The following is a 20,706-nucleotide window of genomic DNA, read 5'->3' as shown; positions in this document are numbered from 1 at the left end:
AGAAAAAAAAAAGCCATTGAAGACTGCAAAGGAACTTTGAACACTTTCTCTCTCTATTTAAGACCAACTGGTTGTTCTATTCATCTAGGTCACCTATCATAGGAGATACCAGAAACAGATTCACGAATCTGTGAAATTAGCAGAATGTGGTTTGATAGGATTCAGTTCATTTTCCTGTAAATCAACTGATACATTTTGTCTTAAAAATGATTGCTTGTATTGAGTAGTATCTAACCTGTGGCAGAGTCTTAAAAATATTGGTTGAATAATTAAATAAATAACTATAATAACCACCCATCTTAATACTTCATACGTAATATGTAGTGGTTTTATTGTTTCCTGTACACAGAATGCCTAATATGTCATAAGTGCAGCGTTACTTGCCCTTCTGGGAAGGGGTGGGATATTTGATGCAAAGGTGTAAAAATTTAGTCCCTCAGAATATTTCCACAGAGTTGGATGTTGAAAGTAGTTAGTCTCAGATAACATTTAAATTATCTTAATCCCTAACTTCCTGGACATGAAGGGAAATTGGATGTATATAAGTGCTTCAGATCTTACATCATATCCACAATATTTGAACAACCAAACAAGAATGGACCAAGTATCACTGATTATAGTAGTATTCATTTTCCTTTTGGACTAAGAAACCTAAGCTATAAGTTTGAAAAATTCTATATGTTTCTCTGCATTTTAGAAAGCTTGATAATTTTTGTCTACCATGTCAAATTGTGGGGTTTAAGATGAAATAACAAATCACTTTAAATGGAAATCAGATATTCAAGTTAATATGATGGAGGTAGACCAGATATCTAGATCTAAGATTTGCTTGTGAACAGAGATTACAAATGCATTCCCATTGATGTAAGATGAATATTTATAAAATTACGTTCTAAGGTAAAGATGTTGTAGAAAGAAGTAAATGGTTGTGCCACTCATAGGTCTGGCTATGTGCCCAACAACAGAAACTGGTAGCTTGTGCTTATTCAGAGAGCAGTTGTGTCATGTATTATACACTACATAATTAGAAGACTAAAAAGATACACTATTTACAAATCAGAAGATTTTACATTCTTAAGCATTCTTGTTCTCTCTATAAAATGTCTGTTTTGCCTGGAATCTCCATTTTTTCTTGGCAATAAAAGGATAAGAAGGTGTCTGATCCCTTCAAATGGGACAGATACTTTTAAGATCACCCTACTTTACTGGTATACCAGAGCATTTTCTATGATTATCCCTCAGTGTACAAGGTTGTGGTTTTGGTAGAATGTGGTAGTTAGCATGGCCAGTATCCTCTTGGCTACCTGTGACTCAACATGCACAATCTATTTCCTGGTACTTTAGCCCAATTCTTCTACATGGTAGAACTCAAGTTATCCAAACCACCACTTCCCCTTCCCATCTCACATCTGTCAGATTTGGGGTCTTTCTCTTTTCGATCTCCAAAATACAAAAATGAAAGAAAGAAAAAAAGAAAGAAAGAAAGAAAGAAAGAAAGAAAGAAAAAGAAAGGAAGAAAGAAAGAGAAAGAAACCTATGTTTTGGGTGAAAGAGTTTTATTGGTGATTACTCTAGGATAATGTGCACAAATTAGAGCTATAATTTATGTAATAGTTCTGTGGCTATTGTGGCAAATTACCACAAAGTAGGCAGGTTGAAACAAGAGACCTTATTTTCTCAGTTTGGAGAGCAAGAGTCAAAACTTTGACTGCAGGTTCTGAAGGAGGATTTATTCAATGCATGTTTAGCTTTTGGTAGCAATTCTTGGCATTCCTTTACTATTAGAAACACCTCTTCAATCTGTCTCTCACACCCAGTGGCGTTCTTTAGACCTGTATCTCTGTTCTCCTCTTATAAGGACACTAGTCCTACTGGATTGAGGACTACCAGAGTGAGCTCTGCTTGACTCTTCTGTGTAAAGAATCAATTTCCAGCTAAGGGCAGATTCATAGCTACTGAAGTTCAGGGCTTGAATCTATTTTCTACATAATTCATTTGGTCATACTGTCACAGACTCAATATCTTTCTACAAGTTCCCCTTCAGTTCTTAAAACTAGCCTGCTTAGCACTCAACCCAGGGAGATTCTTAAGCCCTGGAAATTTCTCTTTCCCTACACTACTTCCCCCATTGAAGATCTTATCTTATGTCACTGTTATGTGAAAAGACATGTCATTAAATACATCTGCACCATGAATGCTAAACTATTTTAGCTCTCTAAATTTTATTTTTGTCTAATTAATGATTCATAGAAATTCCAGCATTTGAACTGCTAGTTTTAGTTTATTTTCTTGAAATTTTGCTGTTTTCATTGTGTGCTTTACATCTTTATGTTTAAGAATTATTCTTTCATATACGCTTGCCTTTATTATGTAATAATGTCAATATTTAATATTTATTTTCTATATGCTAACTATACTCTAAATACATTATGCACACTGTCTAATCTGTTCTTTATAATATTCTCAAGTAGTTGTAATTCTCCATATTTTATGAATGAGAAACTGAGATTGTGTAAATTAAAGAGAAATTTCCCAGGCTATTGAGCTGTGAATTGCAGAAAACCATGATTCACAGCCAGCTTCAAGTTGTAGTACTTTCACTGACTTTCACTACTGTTCTGAAATAAGAAAAACATATCTTAGAAATAAGTCAAAATTTATGTTTTTATTTATGCAAAACACAGAATTGCAAGAAGACTGAATTTGGTAATTAGATAAATATAAGCTTTGTCCATTCTCATACCCCTCCCAACATTTCTCATCCCCCAAAAGATCTCAATTGCTTTCAAATATAATCCTAAAAATCTCTCTCTCTCTCTCTCTCTCTCTCTCTCTCTCTCTCTCTCTCTCTCTCTCTCTCTCTCTCTCTCCTATATTGTCCATCCACAGAGACCTATTTTTCTCTTCTCCTGTTTCTTCCCTTTGTAACTCACCCATTACTTCTGGTTGAGAGGTCAGAGTTGATTCTTAGCTATCTCTTTAGGCCTTCTTCTCTCTATTTCCCCCAAGCCACCACTGTCTGTAGCAGGGAAAATTGGCATTGCCCTGGCTGTGTCCATGGCTATCCTTGACTACTGAAGGCTCTCTCACATTTACTCTCTCCTTGGCCTGGGACTAGCCTAGCTGCTTAGGATGACTGTCTACTGAGCCCCAGAGACCCGCCTATCTCTGATTCTATAACATTAGGATTACAAATGTGCCCCTACATAATTTTTTACATGGGTTCTGGGATATCCAACTCAGATCCTCATGCTTGCAAGGCAAACTCTTTCCTGGCTGAGCCACCCCCCTAGCCCTCTAAAGCAGCGTTCGACAGTATGTTCTTCCCCTTGCTAGTGCATCTAGAGAAGAGTCTGGCCCACTGGACTTGTGCTTTGGGGTTGAGATTCTGGCTAAAGTTATAACTCTGTTAAGTAGTGTTTATGTGACCGTCGACCTGTTACCTGTTCTAAGCGTATTTTGGCTTCTTGGGGTATTGTAAGAAATGGTCACAAAATGGGTGGCTTAAAATAACAGAAATTTATTCATTCCATTCCGGAGGTTAGAAGTCCCAAATCAAGGTGCCTGCCTAGGTACGCTTCTTCTGGAAGCGCTAGAGAAGGGTTATTTGATTCTTCACTCTAGAAGCCCTTCATGTTCCTTAACTCCTAATCCCTGTCTCCATCTTCACTGGGCTTCACCTGTACCTGTGTCTCCATGAGGCATGCTTGTGTGGGTCTCTCCTTTATAATAAGGACAACAAGATGAACTTCATATTTAGTTATATTTTTAGAAACTTTATTCCCAAATGAGGTCACATGTGCAGATATTGAAGGCCACATGCACAGGTATTGCAAGTTAGAACTTCAATGCAGCTTTTTTTTTTGGTGGCAGGAACTTATTCAAGCCAGTTTCTGGACTATGAGATGGAGATAATAACAGTTTCAGCTAGCTGTAGCTTTTGTAAGGGTTAAGTGGTAGCATGTCCAGGGCATCCTACAGTACCTTCTCCATACCTCTGACTCAGAGTATTCACAGCCCTTTACGTTTCTCCCCACACTCTTCCTACCTTTTCTTCTTCCATGTAGATACCCCAGTTCCTGTCATGGTCATTTATTTTTGCTCAGGTTTGAAACAGAAAACACACACAAAGCCATATATAAATTGATCCATGCTTCCTTTCATTAATCTAGAAGATGATTTTGAAGTGATTCTTTCAAACTAATGTATTTCCCTTTTACAGGATGTGTAGAAGGGACTCATAGTCCAATGACAGGTAAAAGACCACTTTACACTCACCAGAACACAATCCCCAAGTCTCCCATGAGCACAGTTTCTTTGAAAGAAGAAATTCATGGAGAAGCCTGTTCTTCGCTGTCACCATCCAGGGAAATGGATGAAGGCGATTTGGTCTTTACTGCCAAAAAGGGAATGCAGAAGCCACCTAGAGGGCCACCTAAGCAGGCCTGGACCAGCCCCCTTCTGGAAAAGCAAGCTGCAAATAAACCTCTTGAGAGACCACACTCAGTGAATACCATTTCCTCAGAAGCTGCAGGTAGACACATACCGTGTCAGAACCATCCCTTGGGCAAACCCAAGGGAGATTCTGGTAGGTATCACATCATGGTTTCTAATGTTTCTTGTCTCAACTTTCTGGTTTTAACTACACTATAAACAAAACCACTGGTTATTGAATCAATGGTGAGCCATATTCTAGAAGTGTGACAAAAGCTTTATTGGTGAGACCTTAGACTGCTTGTTGATAAGCATTACATTTGAGGAGATACAATCAGGTGCGTATTGATGACAAGTTATTGATAAGTCAGGCGTTGCACTGAACAGTAGCAGTGACATCATTATAGCCCCCGTATATGTATAGACTCTTATGATGAGCATTTTATTTATAAAACCAACATACAACATTTAGGTAGCTGACTTCCTACTTTACAAATAAAGAAGCTGTAGGGTAGGGTAATATGTATGATAATTAAATGTTTCAACTTCAGCTACCATAGTAGGAAAGATTGTTAAAAGTAAAGAAACAGAAGATGGGGAAATAGTTCAGGGGCTAAGGTATTTGGAAGACCTGAGTTTGAATCTCTAGAACCTGTGTGAGCCGGGCATATGGGCACGTGTCTGTGATCTCTGTGCTTCAAGTGTGAGAATCAGAGGTGGAGGAGACATGGGAATCCTTGGAAGCTCACAGTCCAGCAACCAGCCTGGACAGTGGTGAAGGACAAATGGGGAGGGTGTCTCCAACAGATGAGGTTGTCCTCTGACCCTCACACACATACTGTTGCATGCATAAGTCTGTGTGTACCCACGTGTGTTTACACATGCACACACATGTTAGGCACACAGATGCACAGGCATATACCTGGGCACGCACACACAATGCTTTTAAATGGAACAGAAGAAAAGGGTTTTGGAATTGAAGATCTTCACTCAAGTCTCAGCTCTCTCGCACAACAATTCTGTAGCCATGATACAGTTCCATGGGTGTTTTTTGAGCTTGGTCTTTTCATCTGTAAATCAAGAATAATTAGTGCTATGAAGACTACTTGTAATTGGAGGGTTCATTTTAAAAAATTTCCTAAACGCAGTAGAGACTATATGATGTTGGTGGTGTTTATATCTAGGAACTGTCATGTAGAAGGATTCGATTGGTGTTATGTAGCCATCTTGTAATGGAGTTTTTTTTTTTTCCTGGGGAGAGGAGAGAGATTTCACTCCAAATGTTAACACAGGTTCTGTAAGATGGTCTGCTGACACTGAGTCAGAGAACCTTTTATTTCTGAGATGTTGGACCCAATGATGGGAAGCAGATTATGCGAGTTGGCTAACACTTTTTAAAAAATGTATGTGTGTATATGTTTGTGTGCATAAGGCACATGTGTATGCGTGCACGCATGCATGCATGTGTACGTGTATGTGTGTGTGTGTGTGTGTGTGTGTGTGTGTGTGTGTGTGTGTGTCTGTATCTGTGTCTGTGTCTGTGTATATGTGTGTGAAGGTCAGAGGAAAACCTCATATCTCATTCTTAGGAGTCTGTCTGCTTTTGAGACAGGGTTCATTGGTCCACATCTTTCTAATTAGGTTAGACTGGCTGGCTAGAGAGTTCCGGGGACCCTCCCAACTCCACCCACCCCAACTCTAGGATTGCAAACACCTGTTCCCACAGCAGGCATTGTCCCATGGGCTCTGGGGATCTAACCCAGGTCCTCATGCCTATGAGACAAGCAGCCTATCAACTGAGCCATCTCTCCAGCCTGGTTAACTTTTTGAGTCTCGCTCTGTATAAGGCAATGTTCCAATGTGAACATGCACCTTCAGCTCTACTCTATATGATCCTTCCACTGAGATAGAAAATGTGACTTTCTCATGCTATAGAAGCAGATTTGGAGGCCTGTTGGGGTTCTGTTTCTGTAGGGCTGAAGTCAGGATTCAAGCCTCCCACCCTGACTCTGGGTTGGAACATCCTTGTACTAACAAGTTAACAGGGAAACGGTGGTTCTTCAGCCTTAAGCACTTTCTATGTTCTCAGTGCTTAACACTTTGTGTGGTCTCTCCTCAGACATTCAACTAGTTTATTTCTCCATAGTCAAGTCTTTAGTGAAGTATGACATACTTGGTCTTTCATAATCTTTCTTGCTTTATTTTTCTCTTAGGATTTAGCACCAAACTAAGACTTCTGAGCTTTCTTATTTCTTATTCATGAGTCAGCTTCCTTCTCCTTCCCCCTTCTCTCCCCACAAAGAGACTGTAGGCTGTGTAAGTGCAGAGATAATGTTCACCTTATTCTCTTCTGTGTCCCTGATGTCTTGAATGCTGTTGGACCCCTACTAGGTGCACCCATGTTAGCCGATGAAGAAATGAAAGAACAAATCTAATTTCATCAGCAATCAAGTGTCATGGATAGCGGAAGCTCCACGTTCCCCATGAAAACAAAGAGATTTAGGGTGGCTGATGTTTCAGGATTGGACTCTGATGGCCTGGATTTTGTTAGACCCCACTGTCACACTAAACCTCCTGCTGGTCCAATGCATCATCATGATTACTGGAGTCCTTCAAAGGAAAGGATGTCTGTTTTTCAGCTTAGGAGAACATGCTCTGCCTAGGTCATGTTCTGTTATGCTGAATTCCAGAATTTCAGTAGATTCTTTATGCACTGAATATGGACAATAATTAAATATATACTATTTATATACTAGGGCTGGAAGTCTGTAATAATAGGTATTATTAGGAGCTTGCAAAGCACCGAGTTTGAAAGCCTTCACTTACTTAGACCTTTGGAAGTGTTCCATTTTTACGTCCAGGAAGAATTCTTACTTTGGATCAGTCAGATCCAGTAAGCTGCTGTTGTTTTGTGTGTTTGACAGGTACATTGAGTGCACAGTGGATGATCAGTACCTGCTGGGCACAAAGCAATGTGGTGGGAATTCAATTTAACTCCTTAGCGATATACTGGCTGTTAGGTGATGCTGTGCATTCTAATTTTATGCAATTTTGAACTGGAAAATAATTCTGTGGGTTGTTTCAAATATTTTAGGAATTTCCCTGTTACTAAGAAGCCCATTAGAGAGCTGCAGGAAATGATTTAAGGTGTGTAAATTATCTTAATTTATTAGTGAAGGACTAGACTTCTAATGTGGGTAGGTCAATGTGTAGAATTTCGCAAACTAAAATGGAAGACTAGATACATAAAATGCAGATAGAGTATATAACACTGGAAGTGTGATTGGGGAAAGAATAAAAATTAAACTTGATATTAATGTCAGCATGAGGGTGTGGTGTTGGGTCGACTCAGCTTCGGGGCCATCTACTTTGGTTCGTTTCAGCTGGTTTTACAGTTTCTGGTAAAATCCATGGCATAGCTAACTTCTGGGTTTTCTTTCAGATCACCAGCTGTCAGTCTGAGCGGGCCATTGATCCTCGCCAGCATATCTAGCGTGATTCAATAACTTTCTCTTTACCAACTTCCCAGAGTTAGAAGCTCGTGTGCCGCGTTAGTCACCAAGCCCTTCTCTTTCTCTCGGAGGGTTTGAACTGGTTCCTTTGAAACTGTTCTTGCCAGCAAAGGACTAGTCAGCGTTTGGACTGTGTGACAGCGTGGTTTGGGGATTTTGTTTTCTCTCTCCATCCCAGCTGCAGTCCCGCGATCCTTGTCCAGGCTTGGGTTCTATTATCACTCTGCTTTGACTTCCAGGTCCTGTGTTGAGACCCTTCACCGCCATCGGCCTCTGCAGAAGTACCAGCCAGAACTCCTTTTCCCCACAGATCACTTATAGGACTTCCGTGGAACCTGAGCAGCAGAATCAAGCGGCAGCCTCGAGATCCTGGACAAACACAGACTCCTTAAGCGTACGCGGAAGTGCAATCGGAAGGGGCTTGGTTGCAGTAACACCAGAGATGACCCCCAAACATCCTCATACCGCCAAAGAACATAGGTCAGAGACCGCTCTCACCTTCCGTGGCCGTGCAGCCAAGGAGCCCCTGCCCATGCTCGTGGGCTCTTCTACCCATTTATTTTCCAGGAAGTTAATGAAGGTTTGCTCCTCAGCAGCCCCGCGCCCACCCCGGCGCTCCCTTACGGCTTGTTCACAGACTCTTTCGAGGCCGGTGGTGAATGATCACTTACACTGACTGCTGAGAAAGAATTGTTCTGCCAGTGTGGCCCATCTTCCAATCAATGCCTGCTCAGAACAACAGAGAGGGCCTCAGATGGATTGGTTTCCATAGAACCATTGTTAGGCTTTGTGAAGCATTTTTGAACCTAATAAATAATGTCAAAAGTCTCTATCGAAGCCCAAAAATGTTCTTTTTCAAGCATTTGTAATAGTATTTTTGCTCTGCTCTGTCTCCCACTGTTACAAAGAATCTGCGCTGTACAATAAGGATCGGGTGCACCGTGTGCCACTTTGCAGCTTGGCCTGCCGGGATCGGAAGGTCGGGCTTTTGTTTTGCTGATACAGGTAAAAGGTTTTATTTGCCAGCCTCCACTTAAGGGCTAAGGATAGTTTCTAAGGGCCTTCAGGTTGTCTACGCAGACATTTGGAAAACATAATCAAATGCCTGTAATTTAATAGTTAACATGAAATTTGATTACACCAGAAGGGCCTAGGGAAATTCTTCAGGCTCTGTGAAGGGTTTTGTGTCAGAAACCTGAAGCCAGATCCTAGCTGGAGGCTTTTGAAACACTTGGAAGTAAGTTTAATTTTTTTTTTAAAGGAGAAGATTCCAAAGTTTCTGATTTGTAATAGAAAAGCCTGGCAACTTAGGGAATGTACTATCAAACTGGCCATTCTAAATAACACATTTAAAATGTTTTGGAGTAATTTAACAGACTCACATGGCTACTTTCCATCACAATATAGTGTTTGATACTTTATCAGTGATTTAATGGGATGACATTTGTTCCTTTTAATGTTCATAGAGAAGTAGGAACCAGTGTGATCGATATCCATCCACTGTCTTGCAGTTTTCCCACAGGTTTGGCTTTGGGAAATCAGATGCACGGAGATTATAAAGATTAACTGTATTAATATTTTCCCTTTAGTTCAATAAATATGGATGCATATATGCAGGTAAAAATAAGCCTACATTTGAGACATCATACCTCATGTTCAAATTCAATGCCCAGAATTGTCTTTTTTTAAGATTTATTATTATTTTTATAAATCTTATGTGTATGAGTGCTTGCCGACACGTATGTATCTGCACCACATTTGGGCCTGTTACCCAAAGAGGTCAGAAGAAGGCATGGGATCCCTTGGAACTGGGCTTGCTGGTGTTCTGAGTTGCCATGTGGGAATTGAACTCAGGTCCTCTGCAGGAGCAGCAGATGCTCTTAGCTGCTGAGCCGCCTCTTCAGCACCGTAAGCCTCAGAATTTCATCGGGAGTGAAATGCTGCTGTAGGAAGAGGGCACTGTATTTAGGAATCCATTTAGTCTCCTGAGAAATCATTCAATTTATAAAAATAGTATTTTTTCTATGAGTAAAAAACTTTAGAAAAAAGTGACACACCCAAACTCCGAAACTTTTCTGGTTAATGCGGTTTTTAAGGTGCAATGCTTTCCTTTTTATTTGTTATTAATGTTTATTGTGAGAGAACAAGCAGATCGTATCCCAGGCATCAGGTCACCAAAGTTCATGTGACAACTGCAAGTTCAACCTCATGCCCTTTGATTGGAGAGCAGTGCGTAGATAAACTGATGGTCTTATATAGAGATTCTGGGATATTTTAACATGTGCTTTAATTATGAGTTAGCACACAGTGTTTACAAAGCAGGAGAACAATGCCCAAGGAGATTAAAAAATAATGAACCAAAAATCATAATAGCTGACGCTAAACTAGAAACTGGACTTGACATGGTAGGGACTTGACTCCCTACCTATTGAGTTGTAAATAAGTGAATTTATCTGAAGATTCAGTGCAGAAAAGGCAATTCTGTCCAGAATTGACAAAAGGGAGACAAGCAAAAGATGCAAATCTGAATATATTACAGCTGGAGGCAGCTTCCCAAATCCAGTCCGTGGGATACTAGAACTGGAAAGATGTGGTGTGGCATGGGGGGGTCTGTAGCCAAGTCTATGAGGGTGGCTCACTGTGAGCTCTCACTGGGGGGCCACACTAACATATTAGGCCCTAGATAAATTTCACAATAAAAATTCAACAAACTGTTTAACTAAGTGCATATCTACTTTATTTATCAGAGATCTTTGGATTGTGTACACGTATTTTTGTTTTGAGACAGGGTTTCTCTACATAGCCTTGACTGTCCGGAACTAACTATGTAGACCAGGCTGGCCTTGAACTCACGAAGATCCCCCTGCCTCCGCCTTCTAAGTGCTAGTATTAAAGGCATACACCATCATGCCTAGCATGTACATGTGTTTTTAAAATAGTATATATTAATATCTGCTAACACTAGTGTTCTGTGGAATACACATGAAATGACATTTTGTAAAATATTTCTCTAAGCATGCCAAATCCACATATACTGGTAAGGTTTATGGTAAGGGCTTCCTTTCAAGTAATTGGGGTAAGAATCAGAGACCACCAAGAAATCCTTCAAGAATCCATTTTTTTTTTTTTTTTTTTTTTTTTGGTTTTTCGAGACAGGGTTTCTCTGTGTAGCTTTGCGCCTTTTCCTGGAACTCACTTGGTAGCCCAGGCTGGCCTCGAACTCACAGAGATCCACCTGGCTCTGCCTCCCGAGTGCTGGGATTAAAGGCGTGCGCCACCACCGCCCGGCCAAGAATCCATTTTAACTTGACTGGTGAATGAGGCATCTCTGTCTATTTCCTCTGTCTTTGAGTACATGTATTTGGGGGGGAAACTTAGTTGGTCCAACTCAGAACATACTTAGTGATGGATGATAAAGCGTTCCTAATCCTGACTGGTACAGACATGAGCTTTTATGCTGAACCCGGTTCCAGAACTTAGATATGAAGGTAAGTGTACTGAGCTATTTCCCATTACTTTGGAAAACAGTGCTGGATTATACATTCATAATTCAATGTTAGAAAGTACATAACATGTACTCACATATCACCCAGGCAGGGAGGACAGGAATAAGGTCTCTCATATACTATGGAAAATTGTTTTATAGGTTCAGAATTACAGCTTGTTCTTTCAACAGGGATCTGTGATTTCATTCACAGCATTTATTACCACATACTCTAGGTGTCTTAGAAACAATATAAAATTTCCTCTTTGTGGAAAAATAATTATCTGAAAACCACATCTGAAAGTATGATATCAACCTCCTGCATTCTATCAAACCACTGTGGTTTAAAGTTAGATTTCAACAACAACAAAAACTACAGAAAGACTACAATCTCATGGAAACTGAATAACACTCAACTGAATCACCAATGGGTTAAGGAAGAAATAAAGAGAGAAATTAAAGACTTCCTAGAGATCAACGAAAATGAAGACAGCACATACCCAAACTTATGGGACACTATGAAAGCAGTGCTAAGAGGTAAATTCGTAGCACTAAATGCCCACATAAAGAAGATGGAGAAATCTCACACTAGTGACTTAACAGCATACCTGAAAGCTCTAGAACAAGAAGAAGCAAACTCACCCAGGAAGAATAGACTCCAGGAATCAATAAAATAGAAACAAAGAGAACAATACAAAAAATTAATGAAACAAAGAGCTGGTTCTATGAGAAAATCAGCAAGATAGACAAGCCCTTATCCAAACTAACCAAAAGACAGAGAGAGAGAGAGAGAGAGAGAGAGAGAGAGAGAGAGAGAGAGAGAGAGAGAATCCAAATTAACAAAATCAGAAATGAAAAGGGAGACATAACAACTAACACTGAAGAAATCCAGAGAATCATCAGGTTATACTTTAAAAATCTCTACTCCGGCCGGGCGGTGGTGGTGCATGCCTTTAATCCCAGCACTCGGGAGGCAGAGCCAGGTGGATCTCTGTGAGTTTGAGGCCAGCCTGGGCTACCAAGTGAGTTCCAGGAAAAGGCACAAAGCTACACAGAGAAACCCTGTCTCGAAAAACCAAAAAAAAAAAAAAAAAAAAAAACAAAAACAAAAACAAAAACAAAAACAAAAAAAAAAACCTCTACTCCACAAAATTGGAAAATCTAAAAGAAATGGATAATTTTCTGGACAGGTACCACATACCTAAGTTAAATCAAGACCAGATAAACTATTTAAATAGTCCAATAACCCCTAAGGAAATAGAATCAGTCATTAAAAGTCTCCCAACTAATAAAAGACCAGGACCAGATGGATTCAGCACAGAATTCTACCAGATTTTCAAAGAAGAGTTAATACCAATACTCTTTAAATTGTTCCACACAATAGAAACAGAAGGAACATTACCAAATTCCTTCTATGAGGCTACAATTACCCTGATTCCTAACCAAACAAGGATACAACAAAGAAAGAGAACTACAGACCAATCTCCCTCATGAACATTGATGCAAAAATACTCAATAAAATACTGGCAAACAGACTCCAAGAACACATCAAAACAGTTATCCACCATGATCAAGTAGGCTTCATCCCAGGGATGCAAGGGTAGTTCAACATATGAAAGTCCGTCAATATAATACTCCATATAAACAAACTGAAAGAAAAAAAAAACACATGATCATCTCACTAGATGCTGGAAAGGCATTTGACAAAATCCAACACCCATTCATGATAAAGGTCTTGGAGAGAGCAGGAAAAAAGGGAACATACCTAAACATAATAAAGGCAATTTACAGCAAGTCAACAGCCAACATCAAATTAAATGTTGAGAAACTCAAAGCAATTCCACTAAAATCAGGAATGAGGCAAGGCTGTCCACTTCCCCATACTTATTCAATATAGTACTTGAAGTTCTAGCCAGAGCAATAAGACAACATAAGGAGATCAAGGGGATACAAATTGGAAAGGAAGAAGTCAAGCTTTTGCTATTTGCAGATGACATGATAGTATACTTGAATGACCCCAAAAATTCAACCAAGAAACTCATACAGCTTATAAACACCTTCAAAAACATAGCAGGATACAAGATTAACTCAAAAAAAAATCAGTAGCCCTCCTATATACAATTGACAAACAGGCTGAGAAGGAAATCAGAGACACATCACCCTTTGCAATAGCTACAAACGATATAAAATACCTTGGGGTAACCCTAACTAAGCAAGTGAAGGACCTATATGACAAGAACTTTAAGTCCCTGAAAAAAGAAATTGAAGAAGATGTCAGAAAATGGAAAGATCTCCCATGCTCATGGATAGGCAGGATTAACACAGTAAAAATGGCAATCTTACCAAAAGCAATATACAGATTCAATGCAATCCCCATCAAAATACCAACACAATTCTTCACAGACCTGGAAAGAACAATACTCAACTTCATATGGAAAAACAAAAAACCCAGGATAGCCAAAAGAATCCTGTGCGCCGGGCGGTGGTGGCGCACACCTTTAATCCCAGCACTCAGGAGGCAGAGGCAGGTGGATCTCTGTGAGTTCGAGGCCAGCCTGGTCTACAGAGCGAGATCCAGGAAAGACGCAAAGCTACACAGACAAACCCTGTCTCTAAAAACAAACAAACAAACAAACAAACAAACAAACAAACAAAAGAATCCTGTGCAATAAAACAACCTTTGGAGGCATCATGATCCCTGACCTCAAACTCTACAATAGAACTACAGTAATAAAAACAGCTTGGTACTGGCATGAAAACTGACATGTGGACCAATGGAATCGAATTGAAGACCCTGACATTAATCTGCACACCTATGAACATATAATTTTTGACAAAGAAGCCAAAACTGTACAATGGAAAAAAGAAAGCATCTTCAACAAATGGTGCTGGCATAACTGGATGTCAACATGTAGAAGGCTGCAAATAGATCCATATCTGTCACCGTGGACAAAACTTAAGTCCAAGTGGACCAAGGACCTCAACATAAATCTAGCTACTCTGAACCTGCTAGAAGAGAAAGTAGGAAGTAGTCTTGAATGCATCGGCACAGGAGATCACTTCCTAAATATAACACCAGTAGCTTAGACACTGAGAGAAACAAGCAATCAATGGGACCTCTTGAAACTGAGAAGCTTTTGTAGATCAAAGGACACAGTCAACAAGACAAAGCGACAGCCTACAGAATGGGAAAAGATCTTCACCAACCCCACATCTGACAGAGGGCTGATATCCAGAATATACAAAGAACTCAAGAAATTAGGCATCAAAATGCCTAACAGTCCAATTAAGAAATGGGCTATAGAGCTAAACAGAGAATTCTCAACAGAGGAAGCTCAAATGGCTGAAAGACATTTAAGGAATTGCTCAACATCCCTAATCATCAGGGAAATGCAAATCAAAATGACTCTGAGATACCACCTTATACCTGTCAGAATGACTAAGATAAAAAACACTGAAGACAGCTTATGCTGGATAGGATGTGGAGCAAGGGGAACTCTCCTCCACTGTTGGTGGGAATGCAAACTTGTATAGCCACTTTGGAAATCAATATGGCCCTTTCTTAGAAAATTGGGAATCAATCTCCTCCAAGACCCAGCTATACCACTCTTGGGCATATTCCCAAGGAATACTCAATCATACCACAAGGGCACATGCTCAGCTATGTTCATAGCAGCATTATTTGTAATAGCCAGAACCTGGAAACAACCTAGATGCCCTTCAACTGAAGAATGGATAAATAAAATGTGGTACATATACAATGGAGTACTACTCAGCAGAGAAAAACAATGACATCATGAAGTTTGCAGGCAAATGGATGGATCTAGAAAAAAAATCATCCTGAGTGAGGTAAGACCTCAGAAAGACAAACATGGTATGTACTCACTCATAGGTGGACACTAGATGTAAAACAAAGATGACCAGACTGCTACTCACAACTCCAGGGAGGCTACCTAGAAAAGAGGACCCTAAGAAAGACACAGGGATTGCCCAACGACAGAGAAATGGATGAGATCTACATGAGCAAACTGGACATGAGGGGGGTTAATGAAGAGCAAGGGTCGAGGGAAAGAGAGCTTAGGGGAGCGAGAGATCCCAGCTGGATCAAGAACAGAGAGGGAGATCAAGGAAAGAGAGACCATGATACATGAAGACCCCATGGGAATAGGAAGAAGCAAAGTGCTAGAATGGTCCCCAGAAATCCACGATACCTCCACAACAGACTACTGGCAATGGTCGAGAGAAAGCCCTAATTGACCTACTCTGGGTGGTTGGATGGCTAAACACCCTAACTGTTGTGGTAGAACTCTCATCCAATAACTAATGGAAGCGGATACAGAGATCCATGTCCAGGACCCAGGTGGAGCTCTGGAGTCCAATCGGTGAGAAAGAGGAGGGATTGTATGAGCAAGAATTGTTGAGACCATGATTGGAAAAAGCACAGGGACAAATAGCCAAACTAGTGGAAACACATGAACAATGAACCAATAGCTGAGGAGTCCCCAACTGGATAAGGCCCTCTGGATAAATGAGACAGTTTGAACTGATTGGGAGGCCCCCAGGCAGTGGGACTGGGACCTATCCTTAGTGCATGATCGGGCTGTTTGGAACCTGGGGCCTATTCAGGGACACTTTGCTCAGCCTGGGTGAAGGGAGGAGGGGACTGGACCTTTCTTGACTGAATCTACCAGGCTGAGCTGAATCCCCAGGGGAGTCCTTGCCCTGGAGGAGGTGGGATTAGGGGGGAGGGCTGGGGGGAGGGCGGGGGGGGGGCGGGAGGAGGGAGGACAAGGGAATCCGTGGCTGATATGTAAAATTAAATTAAATTATAAAAAAACCCAAACAAAACAAAAAAATATGGAATCCATTTTGTGTTGGCCAACTTCTCCTGGGCATCAGGTCTGCCATGGAGTGTAGTTGGTATAGCCGGTGGCACTCCATTGGGGAAAAAGAGATTTTTCCCTTTGTCAGAAGGTATCAGTTGCAAATAACTTCTTAGTTGGGAGATGGGACTTTGTGCCCACTTCCATGTCTGTATTTCATTATATTTCGTTGTCTTTTATTGTTACCAATTCATGACTGTCATATTAAAAAGGTCAAAATAAAACCTTTAAAAAGTATGATATTGATAGACATAAAATACTGGTACATTAGAGGAAGGGGATATTTGAGAGAGACTTTGATGAAGGATGTTCATAAATCAGGAATATTTTTGTAACATAAAATAAATAATTGAAAAGGAAACTATTTATAGAGTCAATGTTTATTGCATACTAGTGGTTATTCTAAGTGCTTGATATTCCCTAATAATTCATTTATTTCTTACAATGATTTTATGAAGTAGTTTCCGTTGTCTACATTTTACAGATAAAGATTTATTTCTAATAATAATAACTACATACACATACAAAAATAAGCTCAAACTATAGTATAAAATTCTATCCTATATATATATATATATATATATTACTATAGCTAATATATTTGCATATATGGGGTGTGTGTAAATTCTATTAGTATCTATAATTATAATTGCATACCATGCTGTTTATATATGAGGTAAATATAGGGATTTTGCCTACGTCCTTGCCTGAGAACATAGCAGAGAGAAGGAGATCATAACTGTGGGCTGACAATACAGTATGTTTCAGAGCGAAGCAGGATCGGGGTTCTTAGCACCCAGCTCTTTGTTTGAATGACGATGACCCTGTGAATGAAGGCTCAGAAGATAAGTGAAGGTGAGTCTGGAGTTTATGTGAGATTCAGCATTTCAAGATTAGTGGAGTTGTCCAACATCAAACTCTTGAAGGTGACAGAAAGAAACATTATAGAAGGCAAGAAAGTGTCCTGTGACTGTGACTGGAGCTTGGCACTGCTTTGTCTGACCCACGTTTCTTCACTGTTAAGCTAGGCTGGCCTATTTGGTTTGCTGTAAAGAAGATGAAACTTGATATCAAGCCAACGCATCTTGAAAAGCAAGAGTGGTGTGCAAATGTCAGTTATTATTCTGTATTGACACATGAGTAAAGTCAATAATAATTAGCATTCCTGTCATCACTGGTTGTGCTGGACCATTGTATGGTGCTTATGGTTCCATCTGCTTTATATTGTGCATTGCTTCTGGTGATCATACCGCCATATGCTCCTCTCAGAAGTTTTTAGAAATGATATTGTTCACCTTCATCACAGAACCAGGAGGGGCACAGCCTACTGCTCCCTAATACCATTTACCAACCAGGAACTGAAACTCACTGTGTGGCCTCTGATTGCTTCTCTCACCCAAGCTCACAAACACTGCTCCGCAATAGCTTACATAGAGTACCTTCCATATTTCATAAAATTGAGAAGTTAACTGTTCACGTAGACTCTTCAGTGCATTTATTTATTTTTATTTCTTTTGAGAAGGGGTCCTGCTATGTAGCCCAAATTACTGGCTGAACCTTCAGTATAGAAAAGGTCAGCTTAAAGAATGGCAGTTGGCATTCTCCAGGTGTGATCTCTTAGCTGACTCTTTATAAAAAGATCATGAGATTTCACACAGAGGAGAAAGAATAAGGCAATTTTATTAAAATTTATTTTTGTTTTATGTGTATGGGTGTTTTGACTACACATATGTCTGTGCTCTGCATGCAGAGGCCAGAAGGGAGAACTGGATCATGGGGAACTGGAGTTACACACAATTGTTAACTACCATGGGTGCACTGAGAATTGAACCTGAGTCTTCTGGAAGAACAGTCAATCAGTGCTCTTAATGGTGAATCCATCTCTTCAGCTCTAGGGCAATGTTATTTGTAACTACAAATGTATGTTGAAGATGTAAAGTAATGAAGGGCCCAGAAATGAGGTTGTTGTCAGGGAAAGATGGCATTAGGAAAACTACTTCAGAATTCTTTAGATGTGTGCCTTCTCTTTTTCACAGTCCCAGGTCTTTGTGAAATATGATCATCTTCAACTCTTTTATATGTTCCAAGTTCCTTTTTGCCCCGTGACTAGGCCCCCATTCCTTTCTCTCTCAATCCCCAACCTATATTTTCCCTCTCAGAGAATCAGTCTGATTTTGAAACTTAGTAAGTTGGATGTCAACCCTGAAGAGTTGGTGAAGTCCTGGTTGGGCACTCACATTTTAGGGAGTCATGGTTACAGCTTTGAGAGCTGAGTCAATCCAATCAACATTAATTGTTCTCATCATGTTCTAGGGCCTGGTCTGGAAATTTCGACTAAAAGAAAAACAACCCTTTCCCTTGACAAGCTAGACCAAGTATAGTGTAGAATTAGTTCTTTCATTCATTCTATAAAATTGATTGAATACCTACTATGGGCTATTTATTTATTTGTTTATTTATTTATTAATATAGCAGTGAAAATCCATTTTGGCCAAGTAAGCCTTGATAATGAGTCACGTAGAATGACTCAATTACATTCGGGTTGATAGTCCTTTAGAAACTGTTTTGAAATCTTAATTCTCAAAAGTTTGAAGTTCACTTGTTGTCAGTTATGAACCAAACCAAACAACCTGTTTATCTCAGCCATGCATTTTGATGAAGATATCTCAATTCATTTTGTTGTAGTATTACCTTAAACCCTGCTGTATAGTGTTAAACAAAACTGACTAGTCACCATAGTGTTAAACAAAACTGACTAGTCACCATGACACAAGGTATAGTTTATGGGCATAGTATCATCCCAAATCCCAAACTCCAAACTCAGTTTACCTAGAAGATTTTTGAAGGAGGATTTGGAAGCTTTATGGTGAATTAATTGCAGTGGTGACTCAGGCCATTTGAGTTGGAATAATTACAGAAGGCTTCCCATGGTACAGTTTGAACTGAATTTTGGAGAGTAAAAGATTTGGGGGATATGAACTCTAAAGAGGGAGGTACCAGCCAGGGACCAACCGATGTTTGTGGATACAGAGGTGTATACATTTTGAATAGACACCTTTAAGGAAAAGAATGCAAAAGTTTGGAGAACATTTGCAAAGGACCTGAAGCTTAGATCTCATTGGGTGCTTTGTAAATCCATTCCTGAGCAAGAACAAGGGTGTGGTTAATTTTTTAAAAAATGAAATGAAATGTACCCAAAGATGTAGAAATAAATGTGCTGGCACATGGGAGAGGAAAAGAAGGAAGGAGCTGGGGTCTTGTGGATATGCTTATATGCTTTATTGTTTGTAAATTTGAAAACTGATAACCAAAGCAAGCCGTCTTTAAAAGTAAATGTAGGCATAGTATGGATAGTCTTAGGTATATAGTCCAAATAAATCTTTAAAGAATGAAAGATTTAACCCATATCACTGAAAACGGAACAAGAGTGGATCCAACTGTGATGTTCCAATGTCCTTTGGAAGGAATGACCTAGTCGTCTCATGCTTCTACAATCAATTGCTAAAGCTTAAAGCCAGTAATAAATGCTTAAAGGAAAAACTCTTCAACGAAGAAGAAAAAATGCATTTTATTGTGAACTTTACCTGGATAACTTAGGGGTACACTGTCTTTAGAGTTCAGGGATGAACTTGAGTTTAAAAATACTAAGGTATGAATACATTGCGATTAAGGTATCAATTTCAATCTGACTACAATAGCATATTTTTCAGTATTCTTTTAGAAAGTTTTTCAAAATATTTTATAAACTGGTGAAAATAATTTTGATAGTCATACATCACGCCCTTAAATCTGTACCAGTGACTTCTAATTTTTATTGTAATACCACTACTCCTTCCCAGTTTTATTTATTTATTTATTTATTTATTTATTTATTTATTTATTTATTTATTTATTTATTTTTATTTTGGTTTTTCAAGACAAGGTTTCTCTGTGTAGCTTTGTGCCTCTCCTGGAACTCACTTGGTAGCCCAGGCTGGCCTCGAACTCACAGAGATCCACCTGGCTCTGCCTCCCGAGTGCTGGGATTAAAGGCGTGCGCAACCACCTCCTGGCTTTATTTTTTTATAATCCTTAATTGTTTTTGTGTGTATGGGTGTTTGCCTGCCTGCATGTCTGTGCATCACATGTGTGGAGCAGCCAGTGATCTTTTTTTTCTGGCTTTTTTTTTTTTGACAAGGTTTCTCTGTGTATCTTGGAAGCCTGTCCTGGAGCTCACTCTGTAGCCCAGGCTGGCCTCCAACTCATAGAGTTCTACCTACCTCTGCTGGGATTGAAGGCGTGCACCACCACTGCCTGGCGCAGCTGGTGATCTTAACTGTGGAGTCAACTCCGCAGCCCCTTCCCACTTGTTTTCATGGCTAAACGGAAACTTCTGAAGGCAGGTGGTGGTACG

The 20,706-nt window shown here is 39.8% G+C and overlaps 1 protein-coding gene across 3 annotated transcripts in view; it reads left to right on the top strand.

The window, feature by feature from the left end:
- The window catches only part of C18H12orf42 (chromosome 18 C12orf42 homolog), a 136,640-nt gene extending 127,866 nt beyond the window's left edge, over positions 1 to 8,774 (top strand). For all 3 annotated transcript variants that reach the window (XM_059245373.1, XM_059245375.1, XM_059245374.1), the window contains exons 4-5: positions 4,223 to 4,588; positions 8,186 to 8,774. In XM_059245373.1, the coding sequence (XP_059101356.1) occupies positions 4,223 to 4,588; positions 8,186 to 8,622 (803 nt within the window). In that variant the 3' untranslated portion in view covers positions 8,623 to 8,774. The remainder of the gene's footprint in view (positions 1 to 4,222; positions 4,589 to 8,185) is intronic.
- Positions 8,775 to 20,706: the final 11,932 nt, after the last annotated feature.

This window comes from Peromyscus eremicus, chromosome 18 (genome assembly GCF_949786415.1).
Source record: "Peromyscus eremicus chromosome 18, PerEre_H2_v1, whole genome shotgun sequence".
NCBI lineage: Eukaryota > Metazoa > Chordata > Mammalia > Rodentia > Cricetidae > Peromyscus > Peromyscus eremicus.
The sequence above is the reverse complement of the archived record's forward strand: the minus strand, read 5'-3'. Positions and strand labels throughout refer to the sequence as shown.